Genomic DNA, 20,108 nt, shown 5'->3' with positions numbered 1-20,108 from the left:
GAGCAGGGATTTTCCTGCCTCTTACCCCAGGCAGGGGGTCTGGAGCCAAGCAGAAGACCTGGCAGAAGGAAGCAAACAGGTGGGGTTAAGAAGGCCTGGGGGCAGAGTCCTGAAGCCAGCACCCTGGTCAACAGTGCCTGGGTGGCCGCCAGGGGGTGGGGCTGACGGGCTTTCGGCCGGGGCAGAGGAGCGCGCTCCTGGACACTTAGCTGAGGCAGGAGCAGGTGCCATGGGCATCCAGGGGCGACTGGCCTTTTTGGTGCTACTGCTGTTGCTGCTGCGATGCCTGGGGTGGCCCGCGTGGCCTGCGGCAGTGGCCCTGACACTGCGCTGGCTCCTGGGAGACTCCGCCTGCTGTGTGCTGCTGGGCCTGGCTGTGCTGGCGTGGCCTTGGCTGGGCCCCTGGATGCCCCACTGGCTGAGTTTGGCAGCTGTGGCCCTCACGCTGGCTCTGCTGCCTGCGCGGCCACCCCCAGGGCTGCGCTGGCTGCCCGCTGACCTGGGCTACCTCTTCGGGACCCTGCGCCTGGGCCTGAACATCCAGGCACGCTTGAGGCGCCGGCCGCCTGACACCTTCATCGATTCCTTTGAGCGGCGAGCGCGAGTGCAGCCGGGGCGCCAGATCTTGGTGTGGACCGGGCCGGGGAGCCAGGCGGTCACCTTCGGGGAGCTGGACGCCAGGGCCTGCCGGGCAGCTTGGGTCATGAAGGCCGAGCTGGGAGGCGCCCTGGGCCCGCACGAGAGGGAGCCCACTGCCCTGCTGATGCTGCCCTCGCAGACTGTTCCTGCCCTGGGCCTGTGGCTGGGGCTGGCCAAGCTGGGCTGTCCGGTTGCCTGGATCAATCCGCACGGCCGGGGGGCGCCCCTGGTGCACGCGGTGCTGAGCTCTGGGGCTCGGGTGCTGGTGGTGGACCCAGGTGAGGACCTCAGAGTCCAGTGAGGACGGAGCGGGTGGGGACAGGGGCAGGGTCCTGGTGGGGGCTGGGCAAGAGCCTCATGCACCCTACTCACCCTTGTGGGCAATTAGGGCCAGAACTCAGTTGCCGGAAAGCAATTCTGAGGGCTCCAGGGGTGCGTGTTGTTTTTTCTTCACCATGGCTATTTCAATCTTTCGCCCCAAATGCTAATGGCAGGGTTCTCTACGGATGAGGCAGACACCCTTCTCTGCCGAGGCTTCCTCTGTGGCTGGCGGGGGGCTCCCTCCCCCACCTCCAAGGTGGGCCTCCCGTGACCTCCACCTCTGCCCCATCCCTGCAGGCCTCCAGGAGAACCTGGAGGAGATCCTTCCCAAGCTGCAGGCAGAGAACATCCGCTGCTTCTACCTGGGCCACTCCTCCCCCACCCCGGGGGTGGGGGCTCTGGGAGCTGCCCTGGATGCTGCGCCCTCAGACCCCGTGCCCGCTGACCTGCGTGCTGAGATCAAGCTGCGGAGCCCCGCCCTGTTCATCTACACCTCAGGGACCACGGGTGAGGGCGCCCAGCAGTCCTAACCCCAACCTCTGAACTCTGCTGCGGACCCGACCCCCAGCCTGACCTGGGCCTCACACCTGACCCCTGAGACCCGCCTCGCCCTTTGATTGTGACACCGGCCTGAGCGCCGAGCCCAGTAAACAGCCGCCGAAACCCTGAGCTTTGGAGTTCAGCCTCCGAATCCTAATCAGCTTGTCCTCCGCACCCCCTCCCACAGGCCCCAAACTTGGCCGCCTCCGAGAGCCTCAAAGCCCGGGCTGTGCGGACCCCACCACGGCACCTCCCGACTCTTCCCACTGCTCTGTCCCCAGGGCTCCCGAAGCCAGCCATCCTCACGTACGAGCGGGTGCTGCAGATAAGTGGGATGCTGACCCTGTGCGGGGTCACGGCTGATGACGTGGTCTACTCGGTCCTGCCTCTGTACCACACGATGGGACTCGTCCTTGGGGTCCTTAGCTGCCTGGAACTGGGTAAGCCCTTCTCCAAGGACCCCCCCATCCACAGGACTGCCAGCCTGGAGGTCAGGGCGACAAGGCCCTGCAGGTTACCCAGCACCTCAGGTTCTTACCTTTGACGAGGAACGCAGAGCAGGGAGCGCCAGGGCTCCCTGGACGGAGGCGTGGACACCCCGTAGTCCCTAATGGCTGTGCTATGGGCATCAGGTGACAAGAGCTGAGTGTATATAGCAGCTCTCATCCCAGGCGAAGCCAGTGGGGAAACCCACCCAGAGCCATGCATTGGCTTGTCTCCCTGGACACCTGACCGTGAATTCAGATTGGGACCTCTCTTGTCTGTTTTTCCCCTAAAATTTTAACATGGAAAATACTGAAATATAAAAACTAAACTTTTCTGGGAGATTGTGCTGTGGCTCAATGGGATCAGCAGCATCGCTGCGGCACCAGGAGGTGGGTTTGATCCCCGGCCTGGCACAGTGGGTTAAAGGATCCAGTGCTGCTGTCGCTTTAGTGCAGGTCACAAGTGCAGCTTGAATCTGATCCCTGGTCTGGAAACTCCATCTGCCGCAGGGTGACCAAAAAAAGAAATGAACAAAAACAACAAAAACTAAATTTTCTGTGTGAATGCTCAGGTACTCAGCACCCAGTCTCAGCCACCATCGGTAGCTTATCGTCTGTGTTCTGTTTATCACCTTCCCGTTACCCACCCTCTTCTTTACTCTCACATTTTATTTATTCATTTATTTTTGCTTTTTAGAGTCGCACCTGTGGCATATGGAAGTGCGTAGGCTGGGGTCAAATCAGAGCTGCAGCTGCCTGCCTACACCACAGCCACACCAGATCCGAGCCACATCTGCGACCTACACCTCAGCTCAACACAACACCGGATCCTTAACCCACTGAGCAAGGCCAAGGATCGAACCCAAAACCTCATGGTTCCTAGTCGGATTCGTTTCTGCTGCACCACGACGAGAACTCCACCTGCAGCCTTTAAAAAAAAAAAAAAAAAAGACGACACACGCCCGCCACCTCCGCAAGCACAGGGCAGTGGTCCCTTGGCCTTCGATGTTTCGCTTGCAGGGTTTGTGGGGGATCGAGGCTGAAGGTGGGAGAGCGCCGACCAGAGGCGGCTGCGGAGGTTATCAGAAAAGGAGGGCGTCGTTTCCTGGCGTGAAGGCAGTGGCCCCTGAAAGGGGCTGATCCATGGGTCCTCCCTTCAAACGTCCTGTGTCCATCCACCGACCCACCCGTCCGTCGCAACCCGTCCTTCCACCGCCTCGCCCCCCGCGGAGACATCTCCCCACCAGACGCACCTAAGGCCTTAGTCCCAATAGCGTGGTTCCCGCTCGCTGCCTTACTTGGCAGGGTCCGTCTTGTACTGGGCATCCGGCTTTCCACACATGCTGCAGGCGAGATTCGAAGCCAGGCCTGGCTGTGCTCCTCTCGTGGGAGCAGCCCTGGCCCGGCCAGCTACCTGAGATGAGGCTGATGTCATGCTGGGCCTCCGGGCCATGGTCCGCTGATGAAGGCGGTTTCTCCCAGTGGCTGGGCAGCACCACCCAGAACCGCTTCCTCTCCGCTCTCCCAGGCGTGACCTGTGTCCTGGCCCCCAAGTTCTCTGCCTCCCGCTTCTGGGACGACTGCCGGCAGCACGGCGTGACTGTGATCCAGTACGTGGGCGAGGTCCTGCGGTACCTGTGCAACACTCCCCAGGTGAGGTGCTAAGATTGGGGCTCCAAGGTGAACCCGCAGTTGTCCCAGGTAGAGGACTCAAGCATGGTCCCCCAGGTAAACCCCCCAGGCAAGAGCTGTGGTCATGAGTCACACACGAGATTGCCAGGCCTGGCTCCTCTGCTGATCAGCTGTGTTGTCTTGGGCCCGTGACCTCCGGTCCCTCAGCCTCAGTGTCCTCCCTTGGAAAATGGGGATAACACCTTAAGGGGGTACGTGAGACGTCAACATGTAAAGTGCCTGGCACAGAGTTGGCTCAGGGGCATCTCAGAGGTGCGAGGCAGCCTCAGCCTTGAGGATTAGTGAGGTACGGACCTCAGGCAAGTGCCTCTGAGCCAAGGTCCCCAGACATCCTCCCAAGGAGTCTCCAGGTCACTACCCTGAAGCAAGGCCCCGGATAACTGCCCCAAGTTACCTTCAGGTAAAGGCCCCCAGGTAACTCGTCCTGCTGAGGCCTCCAGGTAACCACCCCGTTCCAGGTACGTTTCAGGTAACTACCCCTATGTAAGACCCCAGGTCTTTCCCTAGGTAAGTCGCCAGATGAGGCCTCCAGCCACCCCTCCTTGTCGCTTCAGGGACAGGTCCCAGGTAACCTCTGCAGGCAACCCTTACAAGTACCTCTGCGGGTACAAACTCCCGGTAAGGACTCTAAAGGAAGCACTCGGGAGACCCCCAGGCAGCTCCTCAGGAAAGGGTGCAAGATCCCTCCCAGGGAAGGGTTTCTGGGCATGCTCGCCGCACCTCCCCCTCCCCTTTACGGGATGTCCCTGCAGCGGCCTGAGGACCGGTCACATTCAGTCCGCCTGGCGATTGGAAGTGGGCTCCGGGCAGAAGTGTGGGAGACCTTCCAGCAGCGCTTCGGCCCCATTCAGATCTGGGAAGCCTACGGCGCCACGGAAGGCAATGTCGGCTTTGTCAACTACCCAGGGCGCTGTGGGGCCCAGGGCAAGTCAAACTGCTTCCTCCGAGTGAGTGCGTCGGGTCACGGTGGCCCTGACTGAGGCTGAGCTCTCAGGACCTCTGCCGACACCTCCCGTCCTCTCCTCAGATGATGTCCCCCTTCGAGCTCGTGCAGTTCAGCATGGAGACGGAGGAGCCTGTGAGGGACAAGCAGGGCTTCTGCATCCCTGTGGGGCCAGGTACGGAGGTGGGGGAACCCTTCCCGGGTGTGGGAAGGCTGGAGACCCTCTGCCTCTTCCATGGCTGGAACAAGCCACCCAAAGCCTCGAGGTTGGTGCCCAGGGCTGGTGTCTGCAGCCCTTCCCCAGGCCCCGATTCCCAGGCCTGTCTGACCACAGTCTGGGACCCTCTGCCCCTCAGCTCCATCCAGCTCTTTGGCTGGGCCTCTGGGTGTCCGTCTGAGTTGCTCGCTCGTGCTTTCGGTGGAAGTCCCATCCTCCCGAGCCTCATTCTCTTGTCCTGAACTTCTTGGGTCTTCTCTCCTGGGGCGTTGCAAGGTTCGGGCTGAATCTCTCTCTCCCCACCACCTTCTGTCTCTACCTCCGCCATCCTTGTCAGCCTCTTCCTATCTCTGGTGGGCTCCCTGGTGCCACCTGCTCTCTCCGGCCTCTCCTTTTTTGTCTGTCTCTGGATCCGTGTCTGGCTCTTCTCTCGAGAGTCCCGGAGGTTCTGTCCACGGCTAAGGCCCGCTTCTACCCCCAGGGGAGCCAGGGCTCCTGCTAACCCAGGTGCTGGCCCGCCAGCCTTTCGTGGGCTACCGCGGGCCCCGCGAGCAGACGGAAAAGAAGTTGGTGTACAACGTGCGGCGCCCAAACGACGTTTACTACAACACCGGGGACGTGCTGGCCATGGACCGCGAAGGCTTTCTCTACTTCCGCGACCGCCTGGGCGACACCTTCCGGTCCCGCGGGGTGTCTCGGGGCAGGATTTGGGGACATCCGGGCGGGGCTTGCTGGGCGGGAGGCGGGGCCTCTGCCCTCCAGGGCGTGGCTTGGCTGCGGTGGGCGGGGCTTGTGGCAGGAGGCGGGGCTTGGTCAAGGGCTGGGGCGGGGTGGGCGGGGGTCCTTGCCCCCGCGGGGGTCCCAGCACTGCCTCCCACCCCGCAGGTGGAAGGGAGAGAACGTGTCCACGCGAGAGGTGGAGAGCGTGCTGTCACTCTTGGACTTCCTGCAGGAGGTGAACGTCTACGGTGTGGCTGTGCCAGGTGCGGGGTTCGGTTCATTCTAAACCGCCAGCAGCAGCGCTGTGGGAGGTGGCGGAGCTTCCTTACCCGTGAGGGAGCTGCTGGGACCCACGCGAGAGGGCCAGCCGCGGACACCGTTGTGGGGGGGGGGTCGCCCAGTGATGGCTCTGCCCTGCAGGGTGTGAGGGCAAGGTGGGCATGGCTGCCGTGCAGCTGGCCCCCGGCCAGACCTTCGACGGGAGAAGGCTATACGAGCACGTGCGCAACTGGCTCCCTGCCTATGCTGCCCCCCATTTCATTCGTATCCAGGTGAGCCCAGGATTGCTGCAGTAGTGGGTGGGTGGGTGGGCGACCTCGGGGGGGCAGTCGCAGTCGGGGCTATGGTCACTGTCCCTGCAGGACGCCTTGGAGACCACAAGCACGTTCAAACTGGTGAAGTCCCGGCTGGTGCGCGAAGGCTTCAACGTGGGCATTGTTGCCGACCCCCTGTTCGTGCTGGACCACCAGGCCCGCGCCTTCCAGCCCCTGACACCAGACATATACCAGGCGGTGTGTGAGGGCACCTGGCGACTCTGAGAGTCTAGTCAGCCCACAGGACATCCAGAGGCGCTGGGCCCAAGGCGGCAGGACCATCCCCCACGTGTATGGTCCCCAGGAGCCCCGGCCTGGCCTTATCCCCAGCTGCTCAGTGTGAGCCAACCCTGAGCCCTCGGCAGATGGAGAATAAACTCGGATGTGCACACAGATGTTCGCATGGATGGGGACACAAGCAAGGAGGGCAGGGCCAGTCTGCTGCAGACACCTTACTTTGAGGAGTGGTGCTGACTGGCCAAGGCTGGGGTGGGGGCGAAGCTGGCAACCCTGCAGCCACTGCAGGACAGATGACCACTGATTCTATATGGGGGTCATCTGTGGCCTCTCGTGGAGTGGGGGCCAGGCCCAGCGCACGGATGCGAGTGTGCTCTGCAGGATGTGGGGAGAAGCGCCATGGTGGGCAGTCGGCCAAGGGCCAGGGGGCGCTGGACGGAGGCAAGAAGGGTGAGCATGACTGCGAGAGGAGTGGGTCTGGGGGAGCAGATGCAGAGGCTTCTGGACGGTGGTGTCCTCAGTGTCCTAGGGGCCAGAAGTGACCTCCAGGGCATTGTGGGAGCAGTAGACAGGGAGGTGTGAGCAGCAGGTGTGGCAGTGTCACGGCCCATGCTACCTGGGGATTCGGGGGGGGGGGTCCACTAAGAGAATCTTCTCTTTGGTGGTGGCGGCCGGGCCCTGTGTGCAGCCTGAGCGCAGCAGGCAGGCGCTGTGGCTATCTTCCAGGATGTGGCTGTGCCCACTGGCACGGACTGTTTTCTCTGCCCTTTGGGGCCGAGGAAGCCCCATGTGCCCCCCACAGAAACAGAGCCCCTCCAGGCACTGGTGCCCACAGCTGGACTCAGGTGCAGCCTGCCTCCCTGCACAGTAGGTTGTCAGGTTCATTTTTCAGGCCTGGTCCCTCCAGGGACTACCTGGATAGGAAGGAAGCTGGCACTGTGTGAACATAGCAGGAGAGGCCCAGGCCGGCTGCCCCTGCTTTGTCCCAGGCCTACTTCGTCCTGGTGCCCACAGGACATCTAGTACCATTTGACAGCTGGGACCCAGCGGCAGAGGCTGGGCTGGGGCCCCTTGAGGCCCATCCTCCTGCTCCATTACCCCAAGGCCTGTGTGTTCTCTGGGACCAGAAACCGCCTGGAAGGGAGCCTGGGGTGTATGGACGGACAGCCACTAGGACCCATTGCTCCTGCCATGTCTTGTGACCAGATCTTAAGACCTGCAGGCCCCGCTCTCCAGGCTTCCCTGGGCTCCTGTGCCAAGCTGCACAGTGCCTGGTGCCAGCTGTAGCCGATATAGCCACTTCTCTGTGAACCATGAGGTGGGGGGTCAGGCGGTGCCATCCCCCTGACCAGGAATACTGCATTTCTGCGTCCAGCTCAGGGGGCCCCGACCTGTGAGGCTGTGTTGCTGCACTTTCCTTAACAGGAAGGGCTGCCAGCCAGGCTGCGGGCAAGGAGATGCACTTGACCAACACAGTATCGAGTGCGGGGAGGCACGGAGAGAGGGCCCCAGGGACACACGCTGGACACTAGCCAGGGTCTGTGGGTCCCAGCGCGGGCCACATGCAGGCTGTGTGGCCGGACAACCCGAGAACCACATGCTCCCCACACGCCGGTTCCCTTCGTTGTAAAATGGGACTGATGACCGCGGAGACGATGACGACCCCGGAAGACGTTTGTGGGCGTTCAAAAGGGTGAAAGCGCAGGGACCTGCTGTCCCTGAGGCTGGCGTCCTGGCTCGGCTGTCACCAGCAGGGGCATCGGGAGGGACCGGGGTGAGCAACGGCAGGAATGAAACGCTACCTCAGGACCCTCGAGGGCTCCCCAGAAGCCCCGGCGATGCCAGCGCGTCTTACTGGAGTCTCTCACCCCCCCTCCCGGCACAGCGTGGGCAGGAACGTTTCCCCTTCACAGTCGAGGAGCCCGGCTGAGAGGGGTGCGCCGGCCCCCCGCTATTCAACCAGCCCCGTCGGCGCAGGTGGCAAGTGCATCCTCACTGCGGGGATGTTATGAAGAAAGACCTCGCTGCGGCTCCAAAGGTTTTCACCTCCACCCGCCCCAAGCCCCAGCCGGCTTTGGGCAGGCACACACTTGGCTATAACCTTGTGAGGATTTGGAGTTCCTGGCGTGGCACAGCAGAAATGAATCCCTGGCCTCACTCAGTGGGTCTGGGATCCAGTGTTGCCATGAGCTGTGGTGTAGGTTGCAGACGCGGCTCGGATCTGGTGTTGCTGTGGCTGGGGTGTAGGCCGGCAGCTGCAGCTCTGATTAGACCCCCAGCCTGGGAACCTCCCTATGCCTCGGGTGTGGCTCTAAAAAGACAGAAGACAAAAAATAATAATTTTGTGAGGATTAAAACATAATTGTTTAGGAGTTCCCATCATGGCTCAGCAGGTTAAGAACCTGACTAGGGGTGTTCCTGTAGTGGCACAGCGGAAACAAATCCGACTAGGAACCATGGGGTTGCAGGTTCGATCCCTGGTCTCACTCAGTGGGTCTGGGATCCAGTGTTGCCATGAGCTGCGGTGTAGTTCACAGACGCGGCTCGGATACCAAGTTGCTGTGGCTGTGGTGTAGGCAGGCAGCTGTAGCTCCAATTCAATCTCTAGCCTGGGAACCTCCATATGCCACAGGTGTTGGCCCTAAAAAAGCAAAAAAAAAAAAAAAAATCTGACCAGTATCCATGAGGATAAGGGTTCAATCCCTCGCTTGGCAGGTTAAGGATCCAGCATTGCCAAAGTTGCAGCTCAGATCTGATCCCTGGACTGGGAACCCCACATGCCACAGGTCAATGGCCAAACAAAAAAAAACCCACATTGTTTTGGGGTATTTTTTTTTTTGGCTGCCCAGAGGCACATGGAGTCCCCAGCCCAGGGATCAGATCCGAGCTGCAGCTGCAAGGCCGGATCCTCAACCCACTGGGCCGGGCCAGGGACCGAACCTGCGCCCCAGTGCCCCAAGATGCCACCACAGAGGAAACTACCAAAACCATAATTGCTTACTTTTATTATCCCCCGGACTAGAAATTAGGTGAATTATTATTTATTCAATACATCACAGGTATTGTCTTATTTCATGCAGTTGATCTTTCTGCTTTTTCTTGTTCTCCACTCCTCTAATGAGCACTGCCCCGTAATAAGTTTTAATATCTGATAAAGAATTCTTCCTCTTGCATTTCAAAACATCCTCACCTGGCTTCTGTTTGGGCTCCTCTAACCCAATACCATCCACCGGGTGGCTTACGAATGACACAAACCTATTTCTCACCGCTCTGGAGCCTGTGGATTCCAAGACGGAGGCGCGGGCCCATGTGCTGTCCGGGGACAGCCCACGTCCAGGCTCATAGGCGGCCGGCCGTCTTCGCACTGGGTCCTTCCCTGGGGGCTAGGGAAGACAAAGGGCGCTCTCAGGCCTCCGCCTAGACCACCGGTCTCATCGGGAGGCCCTCAGACCTAGTGGCCTCCCAAAGGCCCATCGCCAGACACCACACAGGGGATGTGAGTGGGGGTGGGGCACGACCATTGAGACCAAAGCTCTAGCGGTGTGTCAGGGGGTCAGGAGGAGGCGTGCCCACGCTGCCCCTGCGGGGCAGGTGGCTGGGGCAGGGATCCTGGCAGAGAGTGGTGATGCTCCTTGCGGGGGACCCGCGGCCCCACCGATGACGCCTGGGGTTGGCCTCAGGAATGAATCGCGCCGGCAGGTCCTTGTGACGTTTCCCAGTGCGGCCAGGGGACATACAAAGGGAGATTATGCTGAGCGATCTGCCCATGAGACCGTGGAGGTGGACAAGTGCCCCTGCCTCCCGTCGGCCAGCTGGAGGCCCTGGACGCCAAGGGCTCAACTCAGTCCCAGCCTGAAAGCCTGACAACCAGGGGAGCCATCCGTGGCAGTCAGGTCCAAGGCCAGGAAGTGAGGCGTGCCAGCTCCAGCAGTGAGGCAGGAAGAAAAGGGCATTGCTTCCCTGCCAGGACGTGTTCTATTTGGCCTCATGGACTGGATGGTGCCACCCGCACCAGTTTGCTCCACAGCTGACGCCACCAGTTCAAACACTACTCCCATCTGAGACACCCTCACAGACACACAGTAGTGATATTCTCCTTGGAGTTCCTGCTGCGGCACAGTGGTTAATGAGTCTGACTAGGAACCATGAGGTTGCTGGTTCGATCACTGGCCTCGCTCAGTGGGTTGAGGATCCAGCGTTGCCGTGAGCTGTGGTGTAGGTTGCAGATGCGGCTCGGATCCTGCGCTGCTATAGCTGTGGTATAGGCCAGCAGCTATAGTCCGATTCGACCCCTAGCCTGGGACCCTCCATATGCCGCGGGAAGCAGCCCCAGAAAAGGCAAAAAGACAAAAAAAAGAAAGAAACGCAATAGAAATCACGTAGGTCATGTCTACTTCTTTCTGAACTTTGCATAAATACTGCGCTTTGTTCTCCACCTTCCCTGTTTGTTCAGCCTCATTTGTTGAGTTTGCTGTGCAACCACACGAGGTGTGTGTCTGCTCACTTGAGTGACTGCGAGTGTTCTTTCGAGGGCCTGCTTTACTCGCGGTTGGTAGAAATTATGGTTTATTCTGGGTGCTGGGCGCTGGCCTCTTCTCCCCGCTCTTTGCAGAAAAGCTGATGGACGGATCCTACCTCGAGTCGGCCTTCCCTTTTTGCTTCGTGTCCCGTCTGTTCAGGAAAACTCCTTTTCTGACGTCATGAAGGCAGGCAGTGCCCCGGGCTCCACACAAGGGCCACCTCACTTTGCCTTTGCTGCCAGATCTGCAGGGTGGTGGCGTGAGGCTGGAGTCCCAGTTGTGTGTGGGGGACCCCTTTCGTGGTGGAAAGTCCCTGCCCCCTCAGGGGCTGCAGGGCCGCCTCGCTCGGGTCAAGCATCCGCTCTTGTGAGTGTCTGTGCGGCCTCTCCCTGACAGGCCTTCGGGGAGACTCTGTACCCGATGGTGCAGCGGCCACCTGTTCCCTGATCTCCCAACCAGGAGGGACCTGAGCAGCTGGCCCTGCAGGTCAGGGGGCTCTGTGGGCTCCTGGGTGCCCAGGATGAAGGACAGAAGTGCTACACTGACCTGGCCACCCTGGGGCACGTGCCCCAGGCTCCAGGATTGAAGCACCACCACCTGCCTCTGACCCTTTGCAGGTGCTGTTCCTCCCACCTGCCTCCCGACCACTCTCCTGGGTGACCCGCTAAGAGTGCTTCTGCGCCCGAGGCCTTGGGCTACCTCGGTTTGGCCTCTTGGGCACAGGAGCTGGAACCCAGTAGCTAGGGTCGGCCATGTGGGGCTCCAAGCGCCGACAGAGCCTGGAACAGGCTCCGGCATCTTCCCCGGCTGGCAGCACGTGGTGGTCGTCATACTCCAGGGCTGGGGGACCCAGGGCTCTCGGCAGGACTCCCTCAGAGGGGAGGGCTTGTCCAAACGCCGCTCCCTCTGCTGACCCGATGTACGCCTCGTGTTGGTGATAAACCCTATCTCGGTGTCTCAGAGCTTTTGAGTCCTGTGACCCCTTCCAGCGAACCGTGCAGCCTGAGCGTGGCCTTGGAGGCACAGGGGGACCCGCTGACCTCAGCATCCACTCCCCATCTGAGACCCCGGGGACTCTTTCAGATTACCACGGGGGAAATCCAGACACAGAGTAGGAAGCGCAACACAAGGCAAAGGCAGAGGGGAAAGTAGAGAGAGCTGCCGTACAACCAGAAAGCCAGCACGTGTGTGGGCCGCGTGCCTGGGGCTCACGGCACACTGACCCCGGGCGGATCAGGTCTAGTTTACCAGAAATAAACGTACAAAGGGCAGGCTCGCCTGTTCCAAGAGCAATCAAGAGGCAGAGATGGAGGGAGTTCCCGTCGTGGTGCAGGAGTTAATGAATCCGACTAGGAACCATGAGGTTGCGGGTTCGAATCCTGGCCTCACCCAGTGGGTAGGGGATCCAGCGTTGCCGTGAGCTGTGGTGTAGGTTGCAGACGCAGCTCGGATCCTGCGTTGCTGTGGCTGTGGTGTAGGCCGGCGGCTACAGCTCTGATTCAATCCCTAGCCTGGGAACTTCCATGTGCCGAGGGAGCGGCCCAAGAAATGGCAAAAAGGCAAAAAGACAAAAAGAAAGAGACAGAGATGGAAGCAAACTCAGACTCAGAGTCTGCCCTCCCTTCGGGCCAGGACAGTGTCTCCCCAAAGGCTATCCACACCCCCAATACCTCCCGTCCCAGCAGCCGCCTCCTGCCATCACCCGTCCCAGCAGCCCCACCTCATCACCCTGGTCCCAGCCCTGAACTGCACAGAGCCCACTCCCAGCCCTCGACCAGGTGCCCTGCCCCCCCCCAGCACCCCCACAGGGAAACATGACTCTGACCATGTGACCTTCACGTGAACACGGCGTGGGCGCTGAGATTCCGCGGTGCTGGGGTGCGTGGCGGTCCCTTGCTGTGCACTCAGAGCTGCACGGCACCCCCCTCCTCGGTTTGTGTGTCCGCGTTGCTGCTGGTGGGTTTGCCCTGCAGTGGCCGACCCGGAGGCAGAGGCGCACGGTGCTCTGCAGGAGTGCACGCGATTCAGAACAGGGGGAGCTCTTCTTAGAGCTGCACCCGCGGCACATGGAGGGGTCTAATCGGAGCTACAGCTGCTGGCCTACACCAGAGCCACAGCCACGCCAGATCCAAGCTGTGTCCGCGACCTACACCATGGCTCATGGCAATGCCAGATCCTTAACCCACTGAGTGAGGCCAGGGATCGAACCCACATCCTCATGGATCCTACCTGGGCTGTTCTTTTAAAAAGAAGCAAAAAAGATGTCACGGTCACCTGTGAGAACAGCCGGTCCCAAGGGTGAGCTGGGAAGCCCTGAGGGAACTCAGGAGGGAACAGAGGAGACGGGCCCCCGGCTGCGCTGCCGGTCAAAGGAGTGAGTCCCGTGCGCCCAGACCTCTGCCTCTTCCCAGAGCGACACGCCGAATTCTTTGACTTGAGATACCGGGTTCTGACACTCAGGGAGTCGGGGGCGCCTGGGGTACGACGCCCTCTCAGTGATGGCCACTGGGGAACACGTGCGCCTTGAGGGCCCCAGAGATCCACTCCGCACAGGCCTCGCTTACTGTGGGAGACGCGCCTCCCGCCCCCTCCTCAACTGACGGAAAAGGAACGAGAGGAAGGGGGACGACCCAGGGGAAGAGGAGGACAGAGGAACCATGAAACTTCTGGATGTTTCCACCCCTAGACCCCTACTGGCCAAGGACTGACGCAGGTAACTGCGTAAGGGCAGTGGGAGAAACCCACATCTTTCTGGACCCCACCTTGGAACCCCCACATCTTTATGGGATCAAAGCCCCTACGGACAGTGGAGAGAGGGGTTGATTCTTCCTGTGCTTGTGGCCTGTGTGTTCGCAGAGTTGATTCTTCGACTGCCGTGAACGAGAACCCGGATTCCAGCATCAGTTTTCTGTAAACTTTTGTCTCTGCCTCTGTCGCCAGCTCCCCTCTCCCTTCCTCGGCACAGTTTCTCAGGGCTACTGAGATGCTGTCTCCCAGGCTTAAGTCCTAATTTTGCCCCAAATAAAACTTAACTCTCAACTTTCAGGTTGTGCATTTTTTTTTAAAGTGACAGCTGTTTTGCAGATTGAGCAATTCATCATATTGTTTCAATTTGCATCTGTTTGGTTGGTTGTTTGTTTGTTTTTGCTTTTTAGGGCCATGTCTGTGGCATACAGAGGTTCCCAGGCTAGTGGTCCAATCAGAGCTGCAACTGCTGGCCTATACCACAGCCACAGCAATGCAGGATCCTTAACCCACTGAGCAAGGCCAAGGATCGAACCTGGGTCCTCATGGATGCTAGTCAGATTGTTTCAACTGAACCACGATGGGAACTCCTATTTTACATATTTTATTTTATGGCCGCACCTGTGGCACATGGAGGTTCCCAGGCTAGGGGTCCAATTGGAGCTGCAGCTGCCGGCCTACACCAGAGCCGTAGCAACATGGGATCCGAGCCACGTCTGCAACTTACACCACAGCTCACAACAATGCCCGATCCCCGACCCACTGAGCAAGGCCAGGGATCAAACCCACATCCTCATGGATACTAGTCGGATTCGTTTCTACTGCACCACAACGAGAACTCCAATATATTTTATCTATTTTTAAAATGATCCTATGGGATTCTTGATTGGAGTTGCCCTTAATTTACAGGTTAACTTGGGGAGACTGACATATTTGTAATACTGCATCTTCTGATCCATGACAGCAGCCAGCTCCAGAGTGGGAGGCCTGCTCCGTCCACAATTCCCTGCTGTGACACGTGCGGGGCCGACCCTGCCGGCTGCCCGCTGCTTCACGGTACGCGAAGCACAGAAGTCGCCTGCGTGGAACGCCCGTCCCTGAACACCGAGGCTGCTCCTCTCCTCCCCCACGTGACAAACATCTAAAATGCACACAGATCTTTGTACACCTGTTCCGATCCTTTTACCATTTCCTCAACAAATCAGTGGGAGTGTGTCCTGCCACGTCTTGCCCCCGCGCCCAGGCACACACAGGTGCACCCACACACCCACAGACTCGCTTTTCCCCCAAAGTGGTTCGCAGTCCATCCTAATACCTAAGGAAGTGTCTCCGGGTCATTTGACCAATTCCTTCCTTTCTCTCTCTCTCGCCCTCCCTCCCTCCCTCTCTCTTGCTGCATCTGTGGCACAGGGAAATTCCCAGGCCGGGGGTCCAGATTGTGCCACAGTGGCGACCCAAACCGTTGCAGAGACAAACCCAGATCCTTAAGCCTCTGAGCCACATGGAAACTCCTAGACCAACTCCTTCTCTAGGCTGCAAAGCCTTCGATTACGTGGCTGTCCCCCCACTTAAACAAGCACTCCTAGGGGACTGGCATTCAGGCTGCGTTCTGTAAGGTTTGGGTCTTTTCTTGCTTCTAAACAGGTCACAGTAAACCTCCCTGAACACATGCCCTTTTTTTCCAAGGTGATTGACAGCTTTGTTAAAATTTTATTTATTTATTTATTTTTGGTCTTTTTAGAGCCACACCTGTGGCTTAGGGAGGTTCCCAGGCTAGGGGTCGAATCGGAGCTGTAGCCACTGGCCTACACCAGAGCCACAGCAACGTGGGATCCTTAACCCACTGAGCAAGGCCAGGGATCGAACCCGCAACCACAGGGTTCCTAATTGGTTTCATTAACCCCTGAGCCACGATGGGAACTCCTCTACTGGAATTTTAATGTACTGTCATGAGGTTGTTCATAATATAAGTGCTATTTGTATTTCCTTATGTCTCTGATAGAAATCTCATTAGCGGTTACATTTTACTTTTTTTCATTATTAGATTTTGTGGGGGGGGCTGTCCCTGCAGCATATGGAAGTTCTCAGGCCAGGGATCAAACTCGAGCCATACCAGCAATCCGAGCCACAGCAGTGACAAGCCCAGGTTCTTAACCCACTGTGCCACAGTGAACTCCACATTAGGTTTCTACACTGCAGCGCTGGCTCTTATTTCTTTGATCAGGCTCAGTGTTTTAACCTGTTTCATTTATTGATCTTTTCAGGGCGCTGGATTTTGGACTTATTTGTTCTCCGCTTTTGGACTGGTTTTTAAGTCTGTGTACTGTCCCTGCCTGTGTAAACCTGTGCAGTGACGAGCTGGCACGGCCAGGGCAGCCTCCCCACCTGGATGGGCCACGCTGCCCCAGCCTCAGCCCTCAACCCCAGGGGGTTTGTTGGGGAACATGGGCAAGGAGGCACAGGCTGCTTCACTGTGCCCCTGTTTCACTACCATGTCCCCCAAATCTGAAAACGGGCCTGGGCCTGAGGGCCCCAATACGCATTTCACAACAGAAGGAAAGCCAGTTCTATGGCCCCCAGAAGACTCTTTCCCTTTTGGAATCAGGAACCAGAAAACCAGCAAAGACTGTACAGCAAGACACAGTCTGACTCGGGATTTCACTCTTGGTCTGGCCAATTCAGTAGCAAGTCAATTTGCTTCTTCTATTTTTTCTGGGGGGGGGGGCCACACCCGAAGCATATGGAAGGTCCCCAGCTAGGGGTCGAATTGGAGCTTCAGCTGCTGGCCTACACCTCAGCCACAGCAACGTGGGATCCGAGCTGCATCTGCGACTACACCACAGCTCCCAGCAACCCTGACCCACTGAGCAAGGCCAGCGCATCCTCATGGATGCCAGTCACGTTCGTTTCCGCTGCACCACAATGGAACCTTCCAGCCATTTTCTCTTTGATGTAGAGGTCAGTTTTCAGGAGAATATCTTAATTGTCAGTACTTTTTGTCATCTTATTTCTAAGTTTATGTGATTTTCTTGTAGTTCCCATCATGGCATAGGGGAAACGACCTGACTAGGAACCATGAGGTTGTGGGTTTGATCCCTGGCCTTGCTCAGTGGGTTAAGGATCTGGCATTGTGGTGGCTGTGGTGTAGGCTGGAAGCTGTGGCTCTGCTTAAACCCCTAGGCTGGGAACCTCCATGTGCCGTGGGTGTGGCCCTAAAAAGCAAAAACTAGAAATTAAAAAACACTGATTTTTTTTATCTTTTTAGGGCTGCAGCTGGCGCATCTGGAAGTTACCAGGCTATCAGCCACAGCCACAGCCACACAGGATCCAAGCCTCATCTGAGACCACAGCTCAGGGCAACGACAGATCCTTAACCCCACTGAGCAAGGCCAGGGATGGAACCCGCAACCTCCTGGTTCCTGGTTGGATTCGTTTCTGCTGTGTCACAACGGGAACTCCTAAACTGGTGTGATCAGGCTTAGAAAGGGAGAGCCTACAGGACCTTCAGCACACCTCACACCCTGTGGCATGGTTACGACAGCAACAAGCACAGCAGAGGATGTGAGACAGCGGGAGCCTCCTAGTGAGAAGGTCAAAGGGTGCAGCTGCTTTGGAAGAGTCACCACTCGGTCAGAGGGAGCGCTGCGTATGACCAGAAATTCCCCTTATAACGTGACCTGACGCCCACAACAGACATCTGCACAGGCGAGTCTGCGGCATCACGGCTCCCGGGGCCAAAAGTGCAGACAGTCCAAGCTGTCCAGACAACTGAGGAACAGATAAGAAAGCGTGCCACCTGCAGACAAGGGAATACCATCCAGCAGCAAAAAACAGCTCTGATGGGCCCACGGAGGCAGAAAGCTGCTGCGTCCACCACCACCGCAGCAGCAGCACATCCTTAACCCACTGCACCAGGCCAGGGATCAAACCCGCACCTCCAGAGACCTAAGCCTGCAGGTGGATTCCTAAGCCACTGCGCCGCAGTGGGAGCTCCCCAGACACGCGTTTTGGGGACGGCATGAGAAAATGCCCTCCGTGCGTGATGCCGGAGGCGCAGCTCCGTGAGCGGCAAATCGCGCAGGTCGTGACCATCTCCACAGTGCCGTGTACGTGTGCATTCATTTCTACGTTTCGGAACACGAAGCTACGATTTGTCTCCACGGCTGAGTTTCCGGCACCCCTTCAGCGTCACGCCAACCTCAGCCTCGCTCAGAACCTCTGGGGTGTCTTCCCCGTGGCCTGTGGCTCCCATGCTGGGCAGCCTGCACCCCGGGGCCCCATCTTCATCATCGTCTACTCGGCCGGCCCTTGGGCTCTGGGGAGGGCTGACCATGCAGCATGTGACCCTGGGCGGATGAAGTCGCAGCCTGGGAGACACCGCAGGCCCTGCAGGGGGACGGGCACCAGGGAACAGGTGGGAAGCAGGAGGCCGGGTGGCCCGTGCTGCAGGATGCGTGTGGACTAACTGCAGGCTTGGAGGGACGAGCTTCGACGAGGGGGCGCTGTGACTTGCGGCTTTCCCACAGGAGCTGTGGAAGGAGGGGACGGGCACTTGCCATTCGGGGCGCTCCTGGTTTCCGGTGTTAAGCACGTGGCACAGGGCCTCGCCTTCCACCTTTACGCCACAGCCACCGCGGCTTCCAGAGGCAGACAGGCCTGGATCAGATTCTGCCTCTGCCAATTGCTGGGTCACCTCAGGTCGGCTTGACTCGGATGCAGTGACCAAGGAGGGAGAAGGGCCTGAGGGGAGACCCGGGCAGAGAGCAGAGGCTCTTGGGGTGGTCTGGTGATCAGCTGAGACGGAGGGTGCCAGGCCCCTGGGAATGGAGACACTTGGCCCGTCTCAGCCAGAGGCAGCCAGGAATGGAAAGGGGAGGTGGTGCCCTGGGGTAGGTTCTGGAACTGCCCCGCAGGCTGAGCGGGCTGAGGAACGTGCACAGCGGGCCGTCTAAGGAAAACAGTGGAAGCCAGGGAGGGACCCAATGGCCTGAGGCAGAGACAGATGCGTAGTGTCGCCAGGGCAAGGGTGGGAAGGACCTGCCTGGCATCCCTGGAGACAGTGCTCTTGGGTCAGCCCGCAGGGTGGAAAGCGAGGCCTTCTAGCGGCTGGGGCGCCCTCGCTAGGCAAAGGCAGACACCGGCGCTGGAAAGCTGAGCTACAGACCCCACCCCGCCCAAGACGACAGAACCAGCACAACCTGCTGCCCCTGGGTTTCTGCTTCATGAGGCTGTGCCCGACTCCTGATCCAGAACTATGAAATAATTTGTGTTAAGACAGAAAGAAAAGGAAAAAAACAAGAACAGACACCCCACACTCCCTAAAACTCACCACTCCCACTTGTCGGGAGGTCTTTTTCAAGGAAATAGCCAGGCTGCATCTGGAGCACACGCTCAGATGGGAAACAAGGAACTATCTCAGGTTGGTGGAATCAGCAGTGCAGCCAGAAGGTCCCAGGCCAGGGATTGAACCACCGCCACAGCAGTGACCCACGGCACGGTAATGACAACACCGGATCCTTAACCCACTGGCCACCAGGGAATCAGGGAGATGAGCAGGAAGAGCTCAATTCGGAACATCACACAGCAGCCTCAGCTGCACGAAACCAATACCCGGAATCACACAGTGGAATTAGGGATCCTTTTCAGGGGCTTCTCTGCCCTCTTGTATATTTCAGGTTTTTCTAAGTGCACATAAACTACTTTTATTTAAATTTTTTTTTTTCCTTTTTAGGGCTGCACCCACGGCATATGGAGGTTCCCAGGCTAGGGGTCGAATCAGAGCCACAGCTGCCAGCCACAGGCACAGCCACAGCCACGCAGGATCCAAGCAGCATCTGTGACCCACACCACAGCTCATGGCAACGCTGGATCTTTAACCCACTAAGCGAGGCCAGGTATCGAACCCGCGTCCTCATGGATCCTAGTTGGGTTCATTAACCGCTGAGCCATTATGGGAGTTCCCATTTTGTTTAAATTTTATTTATTTTTTCATTTTTGGCCGCCCCACGGCATATGGGGTTCCTGGGCCAGGGATTAGATCCAAGCTGCAATTGCCACCTAAGCCAAAGCTGTGGCAACGCCAGATCCTCAACCCACTGAGCGAGGCCAGGGATCAAACCTGCAACCTCATGGTTCACTGGTAGGATTTGTTTCCACTGCGCCACAACAGGAGCGCCATTCCCTCAACTGTTTTTTTGTTTTGTGTCTTTTTGCCTTTTCTATGGCTGCTCTGACAGCACATGGAGGTTCCCAGGCTATGGGTCTAATCGGAGGTGTAGCCGCTGGCCTATGACACAGCCACAGCAATGCCAGATCCAAGCTGCATTTAAGACCTACACCACACCTACAGCAATGCTGGATCCTTAACCCACCGAGCGAGGCCAGGGATCAAACCCGCAACCTCATGGTTCCTAGTCGGATTCATTAACCACTGAGCCGCGACGGGAACTCCTCAAC

The 20,108-nt window shown here is 58.5% G+C and overlaps 1 protein-coding gene across 1 annotated transcript; it reads left to right on the top strand.

The window, feature by feature from the left end:
* SLC27A5 (solute carrier family 27 member 5) lies at positions 1 to 6,543 on the top strand. Its single transcript, XM_047790931.1, has 10 exons — positions 1 to 917; positions 1,258 to 1,467; positions 1,782 to 1,940; positions 3,514 to 3,638; positions 4,430 to 4,624; positions 4,705 to 4,795; positions 5,319 to 5,517; positions 5,723 to 5,820; positions 5,978 to 6,108; positions 6,199 to 6,543. The coding sequence occupies exons 1-10, from the start codon at positions 230 to 232 to the stop codon at positions 6,373 to 6,375; spliced, it is 2,073 nt and encodes a 690-aa protein (XP_047646887.1). The 5' UTR covers positions 1 to 229; the 3' UTR covers positions 6,376 to 6,543.
* The last annotated feature ends 13,565 nt before the right edge of the window (positions 6,544 to 20,108 follow it).

This window comes from Phacochoerus africanus, chromosome 8 (genome assembly GCF_016906955.1).
Source record: "Phacochoerus africanus isolate WHEZ1 chromosome 8, ROS_Pafr_v1, whole genome shotgun sequence".
NCBI lineage: Eukaryota > Metazoa > Chordata > Mammalia > Artiodactyla > Suidae > Phacochoerus > Phacochoerus africanus.
Note: the sequence above shows the minus strand (reverse complement) of the source record. Positions and strands in the feature narration are given on the sequence as shown.

Bases quoted from the DNA above. Each gene is read 5' to 3' on its own strand.
- SLC27A5 (XM_047790931.1), top strand. From the start codon at position 230: ATGGGCATCCAGGGGCGACTGGCCTTTTTGGTGCTACTGCTGTTGCTG. The intron at 1,941-3,513 runs GTAAGCCCTTCT...CCGCTCTCCCAG, and splicing joins CCTTAGCTGCCTGGAACTGG to GCGTGACCTGTGTCCTGGCC. The intron at 6,109-6,198 runs GTGAGCCCAGGA...CTGTCCCTGCAG, and splicing joins CCCATTTCATTCGTATCCAG to GACGCCTTGGAGACCACAAG.